This window comes from Macaca fascicularis, chromosome 2 (genome assembly GCF_037993035.2).
Source record: "Macaca fascicularis isolate 582-1 chromosome 2, T2T-MFA8v1.1".
NCBI classification, from domain to species: Eukaryota; Metazoa; Chordata; class Mammalia; order Primates; family Cercopithecidae; genus Macaca; species Macaca fascicularis.
The window spans coordinates 11246839-11266471 of NC_088376.1; the positions used below are offsets into that span (position 1 = coordinate 11246839).

Below are 19633 nucleotides of genomic sequence, written 5' to 3' on the forward strand. Positions count from 1 at the left end.
CTCCCACCCCACCCCCCAGCCCAGCTCCCTCTGAGACGGTGGGCACTGCTGGTTTCCCACCTGCGGGATGCCCGCTTCCCAGGCTCTTGGCAGGACCCCTCCCCTGCCAGCTCTTTCTTCTCCCTCTGCTCATGCTGCCCTTTTCTGACCAGAGCCCTCCCGAGAATGGGCAATGCTTCCTGGCAGCAGTGGGATTCTTGGACTCTTTGGGATTCCTGGACTCTTAGGACCTGCCAGCTGTTTCTCTGGACCCCATCAGCTGTTTCTCAGGCCCCCACATTCTTTATGGTGCCAAGCATTTGCATGTACACAATACCTGCTTAGGGGCTCACCCAGCTCTGTTAGGAGGTTTTCACCCCGATTGACAAATAAGGACACCGTCCTGGGAAGAGCAGTGCACCTGCGCCCGGTACTGGCTCTACCATTGACTGACTTTAAATAAGTCTGTTTCTCCACGTAAGAAAGGACAGGTATAGACTTGAGGTCTTTTCATGATCTTTTCAGCTCTGACCTTTGCTCTGGCAGGTGGCTTATCAGCTGTGCGATTCCAATTATTGAGCCAAACCCGGTTGTCAGAACATCCGGATGTTGTCTCAGGTCTGCTACTTGTAGGTTGTGTGGACTTGGGGGAGTCCTGTCACCTCCCTGGACTCAGAACTGTCTCCCTGAAGTGCATTCACTACATGACTGCCATTAGGAGCAAATAAAATAGAAAAGGTAAATGTGCCCTGTCAACTGGAAAGTTCCACATAGAATGAGGAATTATTATCATCATCATTATTTTTATTACTTTTTTTTTTTGATGGAGTCTCACTCTGTCACCCAGGCTGGAGTGCAATGGCGTGATCTCCGCTCACCGGAACGTCTGCCTCCCGGATTCAAGCAATTCTTGAGCCTCAGCCTCCCGAGTAGCTGGGATTACAGGCACCCGCCAGGACGCCAGGCTAATTTTTGTGTTTTTACTAGAGACAGGGTTTCACCATGTTGGCCAGGCTGGTCTTGAACTCCTGACCTCGTGATTCACCCATCTCGGCCTTCCAAAATGCAGGGATTACAGGCATGGGCCACGGTGCCTGGCCAATTATTATTACTCTTTTTTTTTTTTATGGTCGAAAGACTTGAGCCAGAACTGGAGCATTAACTTCCAGAACCTCTCATTTGGAGTCAACTTGAGCTTAGATCTGCCAGCTTAGTTATTTTTACTTTATGTGGCTTTCAAGAGCTTCTGAAGTGCAGCACACACATGCAAACACACATACCAGATGCCTCCTTCGTTTCTAGGCCCAGGTTTCTATCTGGTATCAGGTGCCTTTAACTTTCTTCTACTCAGATCCTTAACTGAAAGTAAAGCTACCTGGTGAAGTAGCAGGACTGGGCCATTAACCACTGGCCCAGTGGCTGGGAGTGATGGACTTTCCCTGAAGGTGAGCTCAGGAGTACCCAGCACTCACAATGAGCAGGAGTCAGCCCGGGGCTGTCAGTGAATCATTGGCCTACGATTCATGCATCTAGAAAAATCTTTTGAAGCACAACAAAGTAAAGAGAGAAATTCCTAGACTTAATGCTATCTTCTTGTGGACAGAAGCCTTCAGAGACCCCTCACTTTGCTCTGATCGCCTTTCATAACTTAAGAGTACCCTTTTGATGTCTCCCAGCCCCAGGACTGTTGGAAGGCTTTGCAAAGTGCAAAGAGCCAAGCAGCTAATAAACCACCTGCCAGAGGAGGAGGCTGGGCTGGGAGGTCTCTCTAGGTGCCCTTCCAGCTCTATCAGCTTGGGTTCTGAGTCCCCACAAAAGGGGAAACCACTGCTGATGGCTTCAGCAAGATTAGGAAAGGAGTGAAATGCAGAAAATAGAGGGTATCCAGGGACAATCTCAGCTTCTTAATGTTCTCCAAATGCATGAAGTGACCCATGGCAACTAGCTGGGAGCCAGAACGTGTCATCTTGGTTGGTGGATGGATCTCAGCAGTCCTGTTTTTCTCGTTGATGTACTGAGGGCTCAACATATCCCAGGCACTTCTCTGAGTGTTTTACGTATATCAACTCCCGTCCTATTTTCAACAGTTCTGTGATATAAATACTATTATTTTCACTATTTGACATATGAGAAGACCTGTATACAGAGAATATTAGCTTTCTATGACTTCTGTAACAATGATCACAAACTAGGTGGCTGTTTAAATGGTTAAGTTTCTTAACCACAGAAATTTGTTCTCACGCAGTTCTGGAGGTGAAAACCCTGAGATCGAGGTGTTGGCAGGACCATGCTCCCTCTGAGGGCTCCAGGGGAGAATTCTTCCTTGTCTATTCTAGCTTTCTAGAATAGGCAGTTGTAGGCGGGCAGTCTTTGGCACTCCTTGGCTAGTGGCAGCGTAACTCTAATCTCTGCCTCTATCTTCACATGGCTGTCTTCCCTCTGTGTGTGTCTCTGTGTCCAAACTTCCCTCTTCTTATGAGGATACCAGTCACTGGGTTAGGGTCCGCTCTAACCCTGTGTAGTGTCATCTTAACTTGATTACATCTGCAAAGACCTATTTCCATATAATGTCGCATGAAGAGAAACAGGGGTTAGAACTTCAACATGTATTCTAGGGGGACACAATTCACCCTATAGTACAGAGAATTTAAGTAATTTTTCCAACATCTAATCACTGGAGAAGATCATATAAAAATGAGGCACCCTAGTAAGTAAGGGGTTGCATCCTAAAGAAACAGAAAACCTAACAAATTGAAAACAATTCACAATTTGACTCAGTCTTGAGAAGTCAACAAAGGGCAGAGATGCTCTTATTGCAACCTTTCTTAAATATCTAAGATCTATCTTTCTTCTCTTTTTCTCTCTCTCTCCCTTTCCTTTCCTTTAGGTCTTCATGAACTCTGGACGAAGAAACTCTTCTGTCTCCCCTTAGCCATCTACTTACACCTACCTACTCACTCCTTGGACTTCACAGTCACAAAAACTGTCCCCTGACATGAGACCCTCCCTGCCATATACAGACATATGTGACTTTTAGGTATTCTGAGTTTCTTGATGTTTTCTCAGAATTTTACTTTTCACCTTATTGTTTATGAAGCAAAGATCTCTTTTTCAACTCTGTTGAGACCCAAGGGCTAGAGAAATGAGAGGGGGTGACAGTGCTGAGGAGTACCCATGCCATGTTCTGTGATGAAGGGAAGACGAGGGGAGGAGGGTGATAGCAGATGCATGACCCTGCATTTCCAGGCTGGTTTAGTTGCTCCTCCTGTGTGCCCCACTTGTTTGTTGACTTGAATTAACCGATTTTATACCATGGGGTGAAAGATAGAGAGATGCAGCTTTGAGCTCAAGTTTCTTTTTAAATGTAAAAAGAGAGGAAGAAGAAAAATTACCTATAGTTCCACTAACCATTGCTAAGAGTTACTTTAATTCCTTCTCCTTCTTATTTTCAATGCATACTTTCAACATAGGTATAATTATACCATATATACTATTTTTTCTGCTTTTTCACTTAGTATCGCCTCCGAAGAATATTTACATATTACTACAAACTCTCCATGAATGTGATAATTAATGGCTGCCTTGTGTTTAGAAGTTAATACTAATTTAACTATTTCTCTAGAATGGGATATTTACAGTATTTCTAATATTCTATTATTATATGACTGCTATAAATATCTTTGTTTATAGAAGTTTTTTTTCCACATTTATAATATTTTTCCCTAGGTTATATTCCCAGATATGGAGCCAAGAGATAACTTTCAAAGTCCAGGATAATCCAAATAGCCTGATCTATCTTGGAAGATGCTGAGTTTCTCATCCCTGCAGCTGATAGTGAAAAGGTGGTATGATATTCGCTAAGGGTGTGGTAAAAAGATAATAGGTTAGACTAGGTGACTTTTGAGGCCCCAGGAACGCATGAGATTGTGATTCTCCAAATTTCAGTTTACAAACATCAGCCTATTCTTTGTCCCAAATCACTTTCTTACTTGCTATAAAAGTTATCTATTGCTGTATGATAAACCACTCCAATAGTTAGTAGCTAAAACAACATCCATTTTGTTTGCTTATGATTCTGTGGTCAGGCGATTGAGCTGGGCCCAATGAGATGGTCTTTTTGCTGGATTAGCCTGAGGTCATTCATGCAGCTACAGTTGTTCAGAGGCATGTCTGACGCTGGAAGGTCAAAGATGGCCTGAGTTGCTCATCTCGAGGCTAATGGTGAATGCCAGTGAATTGGTCCAGAGATTTTAATCAGATGGTTCATCTCTGCCCTCTGTGGCCACTGATTCTCCAGTAGGCCTCACAGGGCTTCTTCACACAGTTGCCTCAGGGCAGTATTCCACATATGTAAGTGTTAAAGAAAAAATTATTCCATTGTACTTGTTAAAGTGTGGTAAGGCAGACTTTATTCAGGACGAGGACAAAAAGTATAGGGACCACAACAATGGGATTTTGCAGTGAGGGAGAGAGATTGGGTTCAATTTTGAGTATAGCATGGGCAAGTGGGGATTTAAAGCCAGGGAGCAGGGTGGAGGTCAGCGGATGTTAAATTACTAAGAGGAAGCATCAGGGGTAAGGGGGGTTCTAGCTAAAATGACCTAACAGGATTCTTGCTGATGACAGGCCAAGATGATCAGACAGCACCTGGGGGATGGTGGAGGATGAAGATCCCAATTCAATCTCTAGGGTGAAAAGATTTCAGGGATGGGGCATTCTTGCTACACTGATTCAGCAAATATTTTGCTAAAACTGAGTTTTACAAGGAAGTACACAGATGAGCCGAGGAGATGTTTCAGAAGTTGACTAAAGTTTGGCTAAGCAAAGAATCTTTGTTAATAGCTTGAGGCCTTAACAAAGGCCTAAACAAAGGCCTAAACAAAAGAACCTTGAGGCCTAAGTTTGGAAATAGTATACTGCTTTCAACGTGTTGTATACTTATTGTCAAAGCAAGTTAGGTCAATCAATGAGCGGTGAAGTTACATTGCAAAAATTGTCTGTGTGCAGAAATGGAAGAGATTATTGTGAATAATTTTTGCAAACAATATATTATAATCTATCCTAGGGACAAAACAATTCATGTTCTTTGCATATGCGAAATGCACGTTTGCCCCTTCTCTCAAAGTTTTATCCCATTAGCAGGTCAGGCTTGAACTCCAGGACCTCATGATCTAAATCAGGTCTAGAGTCAGATGACAAACAAAGATATAGCTCTTGAAGTATATCTCCTCTGGATTTAGAGATCTCTGAACCCAAAAGAAAAGTTATTTTCTCTCCACATGCTCAGTATCTCCTTGTCTTGGTGAGAGAAGAATAAGATAACCACAATAGAATTTCCATTGAAAAATGAAAAAAGTGGGAGGTTTATAGCAATTACTGCTCCACAGTATTTCTGAAATTTAGCCAGGCAAACGTTGCCGACTCCAGACACCAAGAATGTTCCTTGATTAGAGCCCACTTCTGCTTCCTGGGAGTGGTGAGAGTGGATCCCCAGTCCATTGCTCTCTGGGAGTGGTGAGAGTGGCTCTTGCCTCTGATCTTGACTCTGCCTCTGGCTTCTTAGCTTTGCCTTCTGAGACGTTCTTTCCTTTCTATAAGAAATGGCCCATGTTTGCAGCTGAGTAGTCTATTTGGCTCACTTCCTGTACATAGAAACCTGAAGCTCAGGAGCCTCTTTTCATTTTGAATTGCCACAATCATTTCTAGTCCAAGCTGATATAGCTCCCTTAAAATCTTTTTGGGTCTCCTATGTAGCAGAATATAGTTCACTCCACTAGATAAAAAACATATCCACAGTTCTTTTCAAAATAGACCTTCCTACTTTGAAGGGCATGTCATGATGCTACAGAACGATGTTCTTAAGATTCTCCTGGCTAACCCGGTGAAACCCCGTCTCTACTAAAAAATACAAAAAACTAGCCAGGCAAGGTGGCAGGCACCTGTAGTCCCAGCTACTTGGGAGGCTGAGGCAGGAGAATGGTGTGAACCCGGGAGGCGGAGCTTGCAGTGAGCTGCGATCCGGCCACTGCACTCCAGTCTGGGCGACAGAGCGAGACTCTGTCTCAAAAAAAAAAAAAAAAAGATTCTTAGGTGCCTTGTGGTCTGGCTGATAGGGAGTACTAGGTACTGCCTTAAATATTCTAGGTCTTGACAAATGATTCTTACAGCCACATCATTGATTTGACATTTACCCTGAAGCCATTTTTGGTTTTAAAATCTTTCTTTTTTTTTTTTTTTTGAGACAGAGTCTTGCTCTGTTGCCCAGGCTGGAGTGCAATGGCATGATCTCAGCTCACTGCAACCTCCTCCTCCCAGGTTCAAGCAATTCTTCTGCCTCAGTCTCCTGAGTAGCTGGGACTACAGGCACCCACCACTACACCCAGCTAATTTTTGTATTTTTAGTAGGGATGGGGCTTCGCCATGTTGGCCAGGCTGGTCTTGAACTCCTGACCTCGTGATCCACCCACCTCGGCCTCCCAAAGTACTGGGATTACAGGCGGGAGCCACTGCACCCAGCCTTAAAATCTTTCACTAGTGGATAGACTGTTTTCCAACCCAGCTAGTTCTGGGCGCTCTATGTTTCCTCTAAGTTCCGCTCACGTATTGGAGACTTACTTCTTCCTGAAGTACATTGCCATACACAACTAGAAGAACATACTGACACTTTCAACATCCTGTCTAAAGATTTCCTTAGCCAGATATGCAAGTTCATTACATACAGTTTTCTTTTTCTTTCTTTCTTTCTTTTTTTTCTTAGACAGGGTCTCGCTCTGTTCTCTGTTGCCCAGGCTGGAGTGTAGTGGCATGATCATGGCTCACTGCATCTTCAACCTCCCAAGCTCAAACGATCCTCCCACCCCAACCTCCAGGGTAGCTGGGACTACAGGCACACGCCATACCACCACACCTGGCTAATTTTTGTACTTTTTGTAGAGACAGGGTCTTGCTATGTTGCCTAGGCTGGTCTTGAACTCCTGGGCTCAAGTGATCCCCTCACCTAGGCCTCCCAAATTTCTGGGATTACAGGTGTGAGACACCACACCTGGCCCATTACATACACTTTTCTACCTTCTAAGTTGCCGCAGACAAGTTTTGCCAATTGATTCACCACTGCATTACTCAAGTGGTCTGTTTTATACTCCTATAGCAGTCTCTTCACTGTTTTTCTAGTATTTACTTGCTAGCCGATCCCAAAACTGAAGCCACATATTCTAGTTTTCTGTTACTGCAGCATTCTACTTTTGGTATCAATAACTATATCAGTCAGACTTCAATCAGGAAGGCAAAGTCTTTATGAGTAATATGAGATAATTAATATTTATGGGTATTAGAACTCATGTAATTATAGAAGGAGTTGGGCAAGTGAAAGTTGGGAATGGGGAGTTAGAGGATTACAGAAAAGGTTGTCACCAAGCAGTTCTTTTAAAGCCCTGGCATGGGTGGAAATACTTGCATCTGCAAGGGAATCTGATAAGTCAATTCTACCTAAGGGGCCAAAGTGCAATTATGAAGGGGAGGCTCATGGAAAGGGGTCTCTGAGAAGCTGTTGGCTATAAGCAGCTACCACCTCTGTGGTTTCACCTGAAAGCATCTGGTGATAGGCATGGGCCACTGTTGGTCATCAGAGCTAGCAGTTATAAAGAAGAGCTGGGTTCAGAGTAAAGGAATGTGAGAGCAAGTGAGGATGTATTGGACACATCTACACCTTTCTTTCTCTGTATGTGATTACAAAACAACCTTCAGTGAGTGATGACTATTGCCTTTCAAACTTGCACAAATTCCTCTTTTGGCCAACTCTAATCTGGAATTATACAGGGAAAGAAAGTCTGGGGAACATAACTCCCAGAGTAACTAAACTGGCAACAGGGTAATCCAGCATACTCCCTAAATGTCTGCCTAAATTAGGTCTGCAATGCTCCTCAAGGGCCCTGAGCAGATTTCAGAAAGGCTCCAGGAGTTAGCTCGGGAACATTGACAAACAAAGTCATGAGGCATTTGGGTTATAAGACAGCCTTTGTTTATTTGCCTAATGTCTTAGAGGAGCACTGGCTAGGGAATCAGGATGTTGCAATTGTGGACCTAAAGCCATCACTCACTAGATTCATTTATCATAAGATTCATTCTCCACTCACTAGATCCACCAGTCACCTCGCCCAATTTGTTCAAATTATCTGGGCTTCAATTTCCTCATCTATAAAAGGAGAGCAATCCCTCCTGGGCTGCTTTCTCTATACACTGCTTTCAGGAGCCAGTTGGTAGCCGTCAATGCATTTGTTAAGCTGATGTAATGAATTCATGGACATGCAGAGAGCAGCCATACATAGTGAGAGTAGCTGTCCTTCCATAGAGTAGCTGTTCTTCCATAGAGTATCTGTCCTTCCACAAAAATTTGGTCAACCCCTGCTGCCCTGCCATAGTTTTGCCTAGGAGGTTTGTGCTGTTTCTGCTGAGGTAGGAAACTCATGGAAACCAAAGCCTCGTGGCTTCTCCTTTTGAGATCTGCCTTCCCAGCTCTCTGTCCTCAACAGATCCCCTTTCTGACACCAGGCAATGGGTAGTGGGAAGAAGCAGTTGAGACTTGAATATCCCAGACCTTCACTATTTCCTCTCCCTACATACTCTACCCACCCCCTGCCATCCATCCACGATTTCTACCTGCCTAAATTCTATTCATGTTTCAGTCTCCAGCTCAAAGATTATTCTCTTCTTTCTAAATGTTTTCTGATTCCCCTCAGCTGGATGCAATCTTTTCCATTCCTTAAACCCCCAGGGCAGCCTATCTTTGATTGCACTTACCATACCCTGACAATACCCCAACACATATACCTTTGAGTACTTATCTTATTCTTCTACATTCCTGAGGCAGGGAACTTGCTTATTAAGCTCGTATAACAAATAAATAATTTTTGGCATACTTCACATTAAAATGTAGACAGAACTTAGTACATACATATTTGGTGAATTGAGTTCAAAGAAAACAAATTGAGGACATATAGCCACATGTTGGTGTCCTAAATAGCAAGTCTATAAGGACACAGTTGCCCACAAGAAGAAATAGAAAAATGAAGAGTTTATGATTCTCAGCCGTGTGGGTCTCTATTATTACGAATGTTTTATCTTCACTTGATAAGGTCTCTCCATCATGTTGATATGATGACCTCTGAGACGGGACAGTCCAAATAGAAGCTAGGTCTCAATCCGCCTATACTCAGAGGTAAATGATCTTTATAGAACTCCATACTCCACAGCAGAGGATGCAAATGTTAACCAGGGCCAGTGACCCCTCTGTTTAAGTTATGACTGGAGCTGTCAGTGAGCTACATCCTCTCTAAGAGACAGTCCATGCACCCAAGATAAGGTTTCAAGAGCCCTTTGAGCCAGGAAAATTGTTTGGCCAAGTGTCTGTGTCTTTAGTCATGTACTCTCTGGGTTGGTGGGTTCTTTTCTCTCATCTCAGAATAGTTCCCAAAGCAAAACTGATATCAGAAAATGTTCGTGTTATCTCTCCAGTCTTGAGCAAGTCACTTCCCCTCTCTTGACCTCTGTTTCCTATAGAAGGAGGCAGATAGAAATAGCTCTTAAAGGTCCTGCCCAGCTCTGATATTCCAGGACTCTATTCTGAGCTACAGGCTGAATTCCCAGGGCCCCAGGCTACTGGCCTTCTCTTCTCTGCTTCTAAAAGGATGTATGGCTCAGATTTTCCCATGGGCCTCAGCTGGGGCATGCTTCCTGTTCTCTGGAATACTGTGGCTCTGCAGGTGATAACCATTTATCTGCCATTACGAAAAGGTCCTTAAGCCCAGACATTACAAGGAGGGAGGTCATTTATCGCAGACCCTAAGTAGTATCTCCCTAATCCAAATGACCAGTGGGTTCATTGAAAAGTTCATGTCCCAGTCATTGCAAAACCCAAGAGGCCTTGGGGATACCAAGTTACAGAAAGAAGGCTGTGTAGCTGGAACTGTTAATGCCCAAGGCATGACTATTCATTATTAACAAGTTCAAGTTCATCAACAGGCAGTAATCTGAGTGTTAAAATTCCTGCTTACCATCTTCTGGTTGGTTTATATAATATATGACTATGATGATTTGTTAGAATTCTGTTAGACTATGATGACTACTATGTCTGAATTGGAAAGGAATCTAGAGCTCAGCTAGTCTAAACCCCTGTGTTTACAGGAGAATAACTGAGAGCTAGAAAGGAGATGGCCCAAAATGCAGGATATGGCAGTGTCAGGAACAGGACCCAGGACCTCCAACTGCCAGGATCCTATATATCATATTACTCCAAAGCAGAGGTCACCAAGATGGTATACTCTAGTTCATGCAGTTACTCACAGAAGAATCCCTTTCCCAGGCCCTCATTCTAAATCTATTTAGCCTTTTTTTATTAAGTTCTAGCAAGAACAGTTTAACTGGTTTCTAATTCACAACATATTAAAAATAAGCAGACAGAAAAGTACAGTGAATAGGCTGATAAAAAGACAAGAAATAAAACACCACATAAAGAAGATTTCAGAATTTCAAGGCTTTATAGTCCGGCAATGTTTAATGCAGGTCAAGCGACATTACACAACTCCATATCCCCAAGATTATCACTTTAATGTAGTATCACAATGGCTGACATTCATAACAATGTCCCTGGATCACCAAGAAAGGGTTAGCATGTTTCACTAGAGAAAGTGGGTACTTCTTTAAAGAACTTTTTAAAAAAGTGTTACACCGAAAAGAAAATTTTTAGTTACAGTTAGGTAAACCTTTGGCTATCTGGAAAACTGAGTCAGACAAAATAACACAGCAGCTGGGGGTTCAAGGAAGTGACATTTCAGCTGTGTGCAGATAGGCACATTCTACAGTAACAAGACTGGTGTGAGTTTGGCTGGTATCTGCAGAGAAGAGGAATAAATAGCAAAGCCATGATCTCATCTTCTGTTTACACTTCAATTCCCAAAGTTAGTGATTAATTGTAGTTGTGTTTTGTTGCCAGGGCAAATTGTTTTTCTTTAAAACTCCCACTTATTTTAAATAAATAAACCATTAGTTTCAAAACAGAAGTGTCAAATGTCAAGATATTTCTGACATGCTAAGCTAATGAACAAAACAATGAATTCATTAGAAGCTACTAGAGATAGGCAGCCTTTGAGAACTTTTCTTTAATGACTCTGAAAGGCAGCAGGAGTCATTCTTGGTAAGAGATTTTTTTCATGCATCTTGGCTAAAATATTAGTCCAGAGGTTGCAAACACAAATACAACTTATAAGAATTGGATTAGGTATAAGATAATTGAGTAGGTACGTCAAGAATTCATACTCAAATAAATATACCAACTAGCTATCATATGAAGCTTCCCAAACTCCTGTCTCACATAAAATCAGCTTTAGGCCACCAGTTTAGGATCTTTGCCTGGATCTCTGAATTCGCTCAGAGCCTCTGGCTCTTCCAAAGAAGGGAATTCTTTTAGCAAACAGGCATGTTTTTTGCATCTAAGTCTTAACACGAACATGTATACACCGAGATACACATTCAAACTACTTTTGGATGATTCCAATAAATAGTTCTGTATTAAGACTGCCTATTAAACATTAATGTTCACTACATGACTTTCCTGCTTCAAAGTTTTCAGTGTCTTCCACTTACTCACAGAATTAATGGCATTCAAGGTCAACCATAATTTACTTTCCATGTATCCTTCCAAGTACATCTCCTCCTACAATCCCCACAGACTCCCTGGCTACTCACTGTTCACAGAATGGGGCTTGTACTTTTAGTTCTTGTAAACAAATGTTTATTGGATAACTACTATGTGCCAGGTCCTGTTCCATGAACTGAAGACACATCTCTAAAGAAAATAAAGTCCTCTCCTGTAGCTTATATTCTAATGTGGATTGTTTGCCTGCTTTGAGTGCATATGCAGTGCTTCTGCTTCTATGAAAGCACTTGTCACACTGTATAATGCCTGCCTGTGTCTGTGTTCCTCAACCTCAACACTGCTGTCCTGTGCACAGAACTGTGTCTGACTATCTCTCATCGCCTCCATCTCATGCTGGGCAGTAGGCACACCTTGGATATCAATGAATGACTTATATTGTGTATACAGTTTCCATTCTTTGGAAATGTGGTAAGTTCCTGTTGTACAGAGAATCTGTCTGTGAGGTCATCTAACTTTTTTAAAACTTCCATATTGAGTTGTTTTTAATAAATAAGCCTTTTCGTTATTGACAGGAACGACAAATATCAAGTTACTTCTAATGGAACTAAATAAGATGAATGAAACTGATCAGATGTCCACATTGACTTAACCTGTAATGCATCTTTTCTCAAGAATCCTTAACCTCCTTTCTTTGGGTTTCTCAGGCTGACTAACCTACTCTTGGGTGGCCTCTTCCTTTTTCTTTTAAAGATAAGAAAAGAAGCCTAGCTGGGAAACTGCTCACCTTGTTCCCTTTCTCTTTGACCTCAAAGGTAGAAACTGAGGACCAGGTGCTGGCAACCTTCTGTGGCAGGGAGACCACAGACACAGAGCAGACTCCCGGCCAGGAGGTGGTCCTCTCCCCTGGCTCCTTCATGTCTATCACTTTCCGGTCAGATTTCTCCAATGAGGAGCGATTCACAGGCTTTGATGCCCACTACATGGCTGTGGGTAAGTTGGAGAACCGACTCATCCTCAGGTCTCTCTCTCTCTCCCAAGATAAAAACTGCCTGGGCCCTCTCCTTTACGATGGAAATCTGTGTATGCACCACATAGATTATGCACCACATAGATTCTACCATTAATGTCTTACTGCATTTGCTCTATCACATATCTATCCATCCATCTATCCTCTATCCATCCAGCAATTCATCTTTCACAAAGTGTTTTAACGTAAATTGCAGACATCAGTATACTTCTTCCTAAATAATTCAGCATGCATATTATCTTGCTAGAGTTCAATATTTGTTCACAGTATTTTTTCTTTTTGTGTAAAATTGACATAAAATGAAATACACATATCTCATGTATACATTTGTTGAATTTTGAAAAATCTATATTTGTGTGTAACCCAAACCTCTAACAAGACATTGAACTTTACCACCAGCCCAGAGGGTTCCTTTGTGTCCCCGCCCAGTCAATCTCTGCTCCCACTTCCCTTAGAGGAAACAACTGTTTTCATTTTTTTTTCTGCTATAGATTAATTCTTGCCTCTTCTAAAACTTCATTTAAATGAACACGTAGAGAATATATTTTGGGGATGAGGATTCTTTTACTCAGCATCATGTTTTTGAAGTTCATTTATGTGTCGCATGCATCAGTAATTTGCTCCTTTTGCCGGCAGAGTAATTTTCCATTGTACGAAAATACTAAAGTATGTTTACTCATTCTCTCATTGATGGCTACTTGGGATCCAGCCATTTTTTGGCTCTCACTAATAAAGTTTTTATGAACCTTCTTGTACAAGTCTTTTTGCAAACAAATGTTTTCAATTCTATTGAGTAAATATATAAGAGAAGAATTGCTGGGTCAGAGGATAGGTATATGTTTAGCTTTATGAGACATTGCCAGACCTTTTCCAAAGCAAATGTACCATTTTCTATCTGTCCCCCAATGTATGAGAGTTCTGGCTGCTCCACATCTGCACCAACATTAGATGTTGTCAATTTTTTAAAATTTTAATCACTCTGGTGGGCATGTAGTGGTACCTGATTGTGGTTTAAATTACATTCCCTTAATGACTAGCAGTGTTGAACATCTTTTCATGTGCTTATTGGCCATTTGTTTATCCCTTTTGGGGAAATGTACATTCAAATGCCTAGGACAGGGCTTGACCCACATTAGGGGCAGAAAGAAAGAAAGCATGAAGTAGAAGTTAAGAGCACAAGCTCTGTACCCAGCTTGTCTGGATTTAAATCCCGGGTCTGCCACTTACTATCTGTGTGACTCTAAGTTCGTTAATGCCTCCATGTCTCCATTTCATCCTCCATAGAATGAATAGTAACAGAACGCGTAGTAACAAATGTGCAATACTTCATGAGGTTGTTATCCCACACACGGTTATTATTATTATGACTGTTAGAGGATAGTGGTCCCACCAGAAGTCAGGTTGCCTGGGTTTGAACTTGGCTCTTTGTGACCTTGGGTAAGTTGCCTAACCTCTCTGAGTTCCAGTTTCCTAGTCTGTAAAGTGAAGATAATGGCTACCTCTGGGCTATACGTGAGGATTAAATGAGAGAATGCATGAGTCTCCCAACATAGTGAGTGGCCCATATCAAGTGCTCTATAAATGTTGGCTATAGTCTTCATCATCATGCATGTATTGATGGAGATGCTTTACCTGCCCTACAGATGTGGACGAGTGCAAGGAGAGGGAGGATGAGGAGCTGTCCTGTGACCACTACTGCCACAACTACATTGGCGGCTACTACTGCTCCTGCCGCTTCGGCTACATCCTCCACACAGACAACAGGACCTGCCGAGGTAGAGACTACTAATGATTCTATGCATTGCCCTTATAGGCCACATCCTCAATAACCTTAGATGAGGCTCAGAGAAAGACAGATATGCAGTAGAAATAAGTAAAAATGAAGTCAATGATGCACCTCAGACCCCACGTGGATGAAGATGCAGAAATGTCCACCCAGCCTGGAAACCCAAACTTGGGTTCCCAAAGGACAGAAGCTGTAGACTATCTGGCCATCTTTCTTTCTGGGCAGCATTTTTGCTATATAGGTTGCTGTGTCTTATCCTATTGTAGGCAATTGGTCTGGTCAAGTTAGGGGAAAACTGGGGTTTCCCAGTTCTTTCTCTTTGAGTCATGAATTATGCTTTACCCAGCAGCCCCTTTTCCTCTTTTTTTCCATAGCCCCTAAGTTCCTCTACAATAAAGAGACCTCAGTCCAAAGGGAAGAAGACAGAGAGGAAAGAGGCAAACAGAAACAGCCAGAAAACTTCCCATTCCTTCTCTCTTTGTTTTCATCTCTCATCAACATACGTACTATGCTGTAGTCTCGTGCTTAGGGAGGGATGGAGAAATGGAAGGGTTTAGCCACTTTCTAGGAGGAGCTCTTGGGCTAGTAGGGTAATGGCCACGTAAGCAAATGGTGAAGTGTCTTATGGTCTCTATTTTAACAGTAATGTTTCCATTACATTTACATAATGGAAGTATGGACGTAGCACAATCAGACCTGTGCAGGCAAACACCTCCAAGAGTTGTGACCCTTGACAGAGATGAAAGAATAAGGAGAAGAAGGGCCTTCCAGGTGGAGAGAACAGCTTCTGCAAACAATCAGAGGTGTGATAGAACTTGCAATGTTTCAGGGAACAGCCAGTAGATTAGTGTGGTCCAGGATAAGCATCTATGCTTGAAATCTCACTTGGAAGCTCGGTGAGGGATCACTGGAGGAGGGCAAGTCTGGAGACAAAAGTTCTTTTTCTTCCTCCTTCAAAAGCTGCTATTTGCTTCTGAATAAAACCCTATATAACACATCAGTATAAAGCGATCTAAAACCAAAAGAACAGGCAAGTACAGGATTTTTCTTAAAGAGTATATGTTTTCTATTGCTTTTATTCAGTTGAGTTTTTACTGAGTGTCTACTATGTGTTGAGTACAGTCAGGGCCAAGAATGCTTAGGGCAGAGCAAGCTTTCTCACTCATTTTCTTCATTTTCACCCGTCACCAGGAGCTTTTTAAAATATCATTTTCCTAATAGTTCCTCTCTCCTCCATGAAATTTTAATACCACAGATATACTATATATCTGTTTATGTACTGTATGTCCATCTGTATATTGTGCATTTAAAAAGTAAGACCTTCCCCACCAAGAAGGAATTTTAGCTTTCTTGAGGGCAAGATCGCCCCCATGAGAATGCTTGGGGTAAAAAATGAAAACAGTTGGGAACTCAGGAGACTTCTACCTTCACGTTGTCCTGCAGCTCATAGCTGTGAAACTTTAAGTTAGTCATGCCCCGTTTTTCAGAACCACAGTTTTCTCATTTGCAAATAAGCAGAATGAACAAGGGCGTAGAAACATTGACATCCCAGATCTAGGATGAACTGGCCCAAGGGTAAAGTCTTAGTGACAAATCAAGGTTCCTTAGCAGGGCTAAAGTCATGTCTAGGTTCCCAGGACAGTGGATTCTTGGGTGCAGTAAATGCAGTGGGGAACGAGGCAGAATTCCTGCACTCACAGAGTTTGTAGTCCAGCGAGAGCAAGAAAATAAACATAAAGTAAAGGAGCTGTTAAAAGAAAAACTTGAGACAAATTAAATTTAACAGAGTTTAACTGAGCAAAGAACAATTTGAGAATCCTCCCCTCCACCCACCCTACCACCACCAGAATATGTTCAGACCAACTCCAGGGTTGCTCATGCTGGATAAGATTTATGGGAAGTAGAAGAAAAGTGATGGACAGCAAATGGAAGTCAGGTACAGAAACAGCCAAATTACTTACAGCTTGGTATTTGCCTTGTTCGAACATAGTTTGAACAGATGGCCACCCGTGACTGGCCAAAACTCCGTGATTGGTACTGTTAACTTAAAAATCAAGATTTCAAATCTGTAAGTTTAGAAAAAGAGAGGAGATTTTATTCCTTATAAAGTCTTACAGCAGGTGGCCATCCTCATAGTCTGGGAAGCACCACCTCCAGCCAAGACCAGAGACAGGCACTTAAAAGGAGGAGGGATTGAGGTAGGAGCTTTATGCTGAACAGGTTGGCTAAACATATTCAACAGGTTACAGGAGGAGCTATGAATATTTATGACAGTGGTCCTGACACATGCATATTGAACACACATGCATGCAGCATATGACCCATGTTCATTTTGGGATGGAGACTTCACAATAAATGTATTACAGTTAGGGTCCAAACGTCTTTTCAGGACAGGAGGCATTCAGGTGTGCAGCCTCTGTAAACTGGCCAGAACCAGGCCATGGTCAGAAGTCTCTTATCAAGAGAAAGTGACTGAAATCGATGTCTTGTTCATTCAAAGCCATAGTTATGGCTTGTGGAACAGGGTGGGGATCAGCCAGTCGGCATCTGGTAGAGCTGAAAATTGTTTTCATATCACTTATTGCAAGGCCAGTGCTTGTTCAGCTGCTGGAGATAAAGAAAAACTTTGTAGCATCGTTAGAACATAGTTTCTGCTTTCAGTGCAGGGATGCATGACTTAACCCTTGCCTGGCATGGCCTTAGGCCCTTCATCATTTACAATTTGGTATTTTATTGCCACGAGTAGTCTGTTTTCTCACTCTCATGATCTCTATTTAACATTAATGCTGGTCACTTGTTGTGTCCAAACTGCAGAGAAACGGGGATATAGAAGGAGTGTCTAACCTACCACTCCATCATAGCCAGGAATTCCGTTTCTGGAGATCCTTTTGCCTCAGGGGGCCCATTAGGTCAGTGGAGGGCTTAGGATTTTATTTTTAGTTTACAGTAGAAGAGTAGATTACAGTCTACTTAAAAATCCAATTAGGTTACAGTTCACCATGTATGCAGAACCCTTCAGGCTGAATTTAAAATATGTAAGAAGGCCAGGCAAGGTGGCTCACACCTGTAATCTCAGCACTTTGGGAGGCCAAGGCAGGCAGATGGCTTGAGTCTAGGAATTTGAGATCAGCCTAGGCAACATAGCAAGGCCCCATCTCTAGAAAAACTACAAAAATCAGCCAGGTATGGTGGCATGTGCCTGTAGTCCCAGCTATTTAGGAGACTGAGGTGGGAAGATCACTTGAGTCCAGGAGGCAGAGGTTGCAGTCAGCCGAGACGGCACCACTGCACTCCAACCTAGGTGACAGAGTAAGGTCCTGACTCATAAAATAAAATAAAATAAAATAAAATAAGTAAGAAGGAAGCTTAAGGCTACATTTAATTGAACACAGTGAATAGCACCATAAAGAAAAACAAAACAAAGACAGGGGCTAGAAAGTGAGGGTGTGTGTCAAGGGCCTATAGGAGATGAGGGATCTCCTGAAGTTCTGGGTGGAGGGAGGGCAGGATCACAGAGGTCCAGGCATCCCTCTGACCACTCCATCTCGAAACCCTTCCCTCTCAGATCCCTCTCCCTGACCCCCAAACCAGAGGATCTCATGAGAAGGATCTTCACACAGGGTAAACAGCCCTGGACAGACAATTAGAAAATCTGTGTTTGAGTCTCAACTCGGTAAATTGCTAGACATGAGACCTTGGATAAATCATTTCCTTTCATTGAGCTTCATTTTTCCCATCTGTAAAATGGAGATGCTGATACCTTCCCTGTCTACTGCTTGGGACCATCGGGAAACTCATATAGTAACAGATAAGCAAGGCTTGCTGTGGCCATGGTTGCGATGTGCCATCTTCTCTGCTATGTTTCCAACAGTGGAGTGCAGTGACAACCTCTTCACTCAAAGGACTGGGGTGATCACCAGCCCTGACTTCCCAAACCCTTACCCCAAGAGCTCTGAATGCCTCTATACCATCGAGCTGGAGGAGGGTTTCATGGTCAACCTGCAGTTTGAGGACATATTTGACATTGAGGACCATCCTGAGGTGCCCTGCCCCTATGACTACATCAAGGTGAGCCTGCAATGAACACTTGTCCTGGAGATGCTGGAAAATCTTGGCTTAGTTGGGAAAATTGATATTGCGGAATCTTCACCTTCTTCTCCCAGGATAGAGAGCCAAGCAGCTAGTTTCTCAAAAAGGCATTATTTAAAATAATATCTACCATCTTAATTAGATCTATTCCAGGAATCTCTGATCTGAAATGACCCCCCCGGCCATCAGGGAGGCTTGAGGAGGAGAGTTGTAAGGTTGAATCTGCATTTTAGAGAGGTCTGTTGCTGGCATGCCCAGCCTCATGAGCATGCATCCCATGCTGTCACATAGGGCCCTGTGCACAGAAGGGCCTCATGCTTGGTTTAATAAACATATGAAACTATGTTTCTTCTGTTTATTTTTTTAGCCAACTACCAAGGCAAAGAAGAATGTATGAAATTTTTAATTTGTTTTAAATAAGGGGCCCCGTATTTTCATTTTGCCCCAGACCCCACAAATTATGCTGCTGGGCCCACTTGCGGGAAAAGGCTATGTCGAAGGCAGATAAAGATGGAAGAAATACCACAGGCAAATAACTACTCTATTTGTGGTTATTTCAATATTATAATTAAGAATTTGAGCCATGGCTGGGATAATGGGGAGATATTTTTGAGATGTCTGGAAAGTAAAACCAGAAATTCTTATAGAGTGAACAGCCAAAACATCCAAGTAGAGCTGAATATTAGGGTCTAGCTCAGAAGAGACACTGAGCTGGGGATAAAGATGGGTGCCGTCAAATGTTTAAAGAGGTGCTGATTTAAACTGTGGAAATGGGACGTCCTAGAAAAGAAAAAAAAAAGGAAGCCAGAACACAATAGATTATGAGACCTAGATGGAGGAAGAGGAACCCACAAAAGAGGTCAGAAAGAGCCAGAAAATGAGACCGCCCAGGAGAAAGCTGTCAACAGTGAGAGAGGCAGAAAAGCCTGAGAGGACACAAAAGAAAACTCTCGAACTTAGAGCCTGGCCTGTCCCCTACTTGGATACAGAGGCTAAGAGGCAGCTTGGCTGGAGGGTGATAGCAGGAAGCACAGGCCATGGGTTTTCTATTTTGCTGTGTTAGCAAAGTGCCACAAACATAACAGCTTAAAACAATGCCAAT

The 19633-nt window shown here is 42.6% G+C and overlaps 2 protein-coding genes across 10 annotated transcripts in view; one reads left to right on the forward strand and one right to left on the reverse strand.

Moving 5' to 3' along the window:
- Positions 1 to 19633, forward strand: part of MASP1 (MBL associated serine protease 1) — a 75181-nt gene that overhangs the window by 17126 nt on the left and 38422 nt on the right. For all 9 annotated transcript variants that reach the window (XR_012430589.1, XR_012430590.1, XM_045387166.2 and 6 more), the window contains 3 exons: positions 12442 to 12619; positions 14300 to 14431; positions 18314 to 18510. Coding sequence is in view for 7 of the 9 variants with exons in the window: in XM_045387166.2 (XP_045243101.2) it covers positions 12442 to 12619; positions 14300 to 14431; positions 18314 to 18510 (507 nt within the window). In the remaining 2 variants the exon portion in view is untranslated. The remainder of the gene's footprint in view (positions 1 to 12441; positions 12620 to 14299; positions 14432 to 18313; positions 18511 to 19633) is intronic.
- The window catches only part of RTP1 (receptor transporter protein 1), a 139349-nt gene that overhangs the window by 10220 nt on the left and 109496 nt on the right, over positions 1 to 19633 (reverse strand). The window lies entirely within an intron of this gene.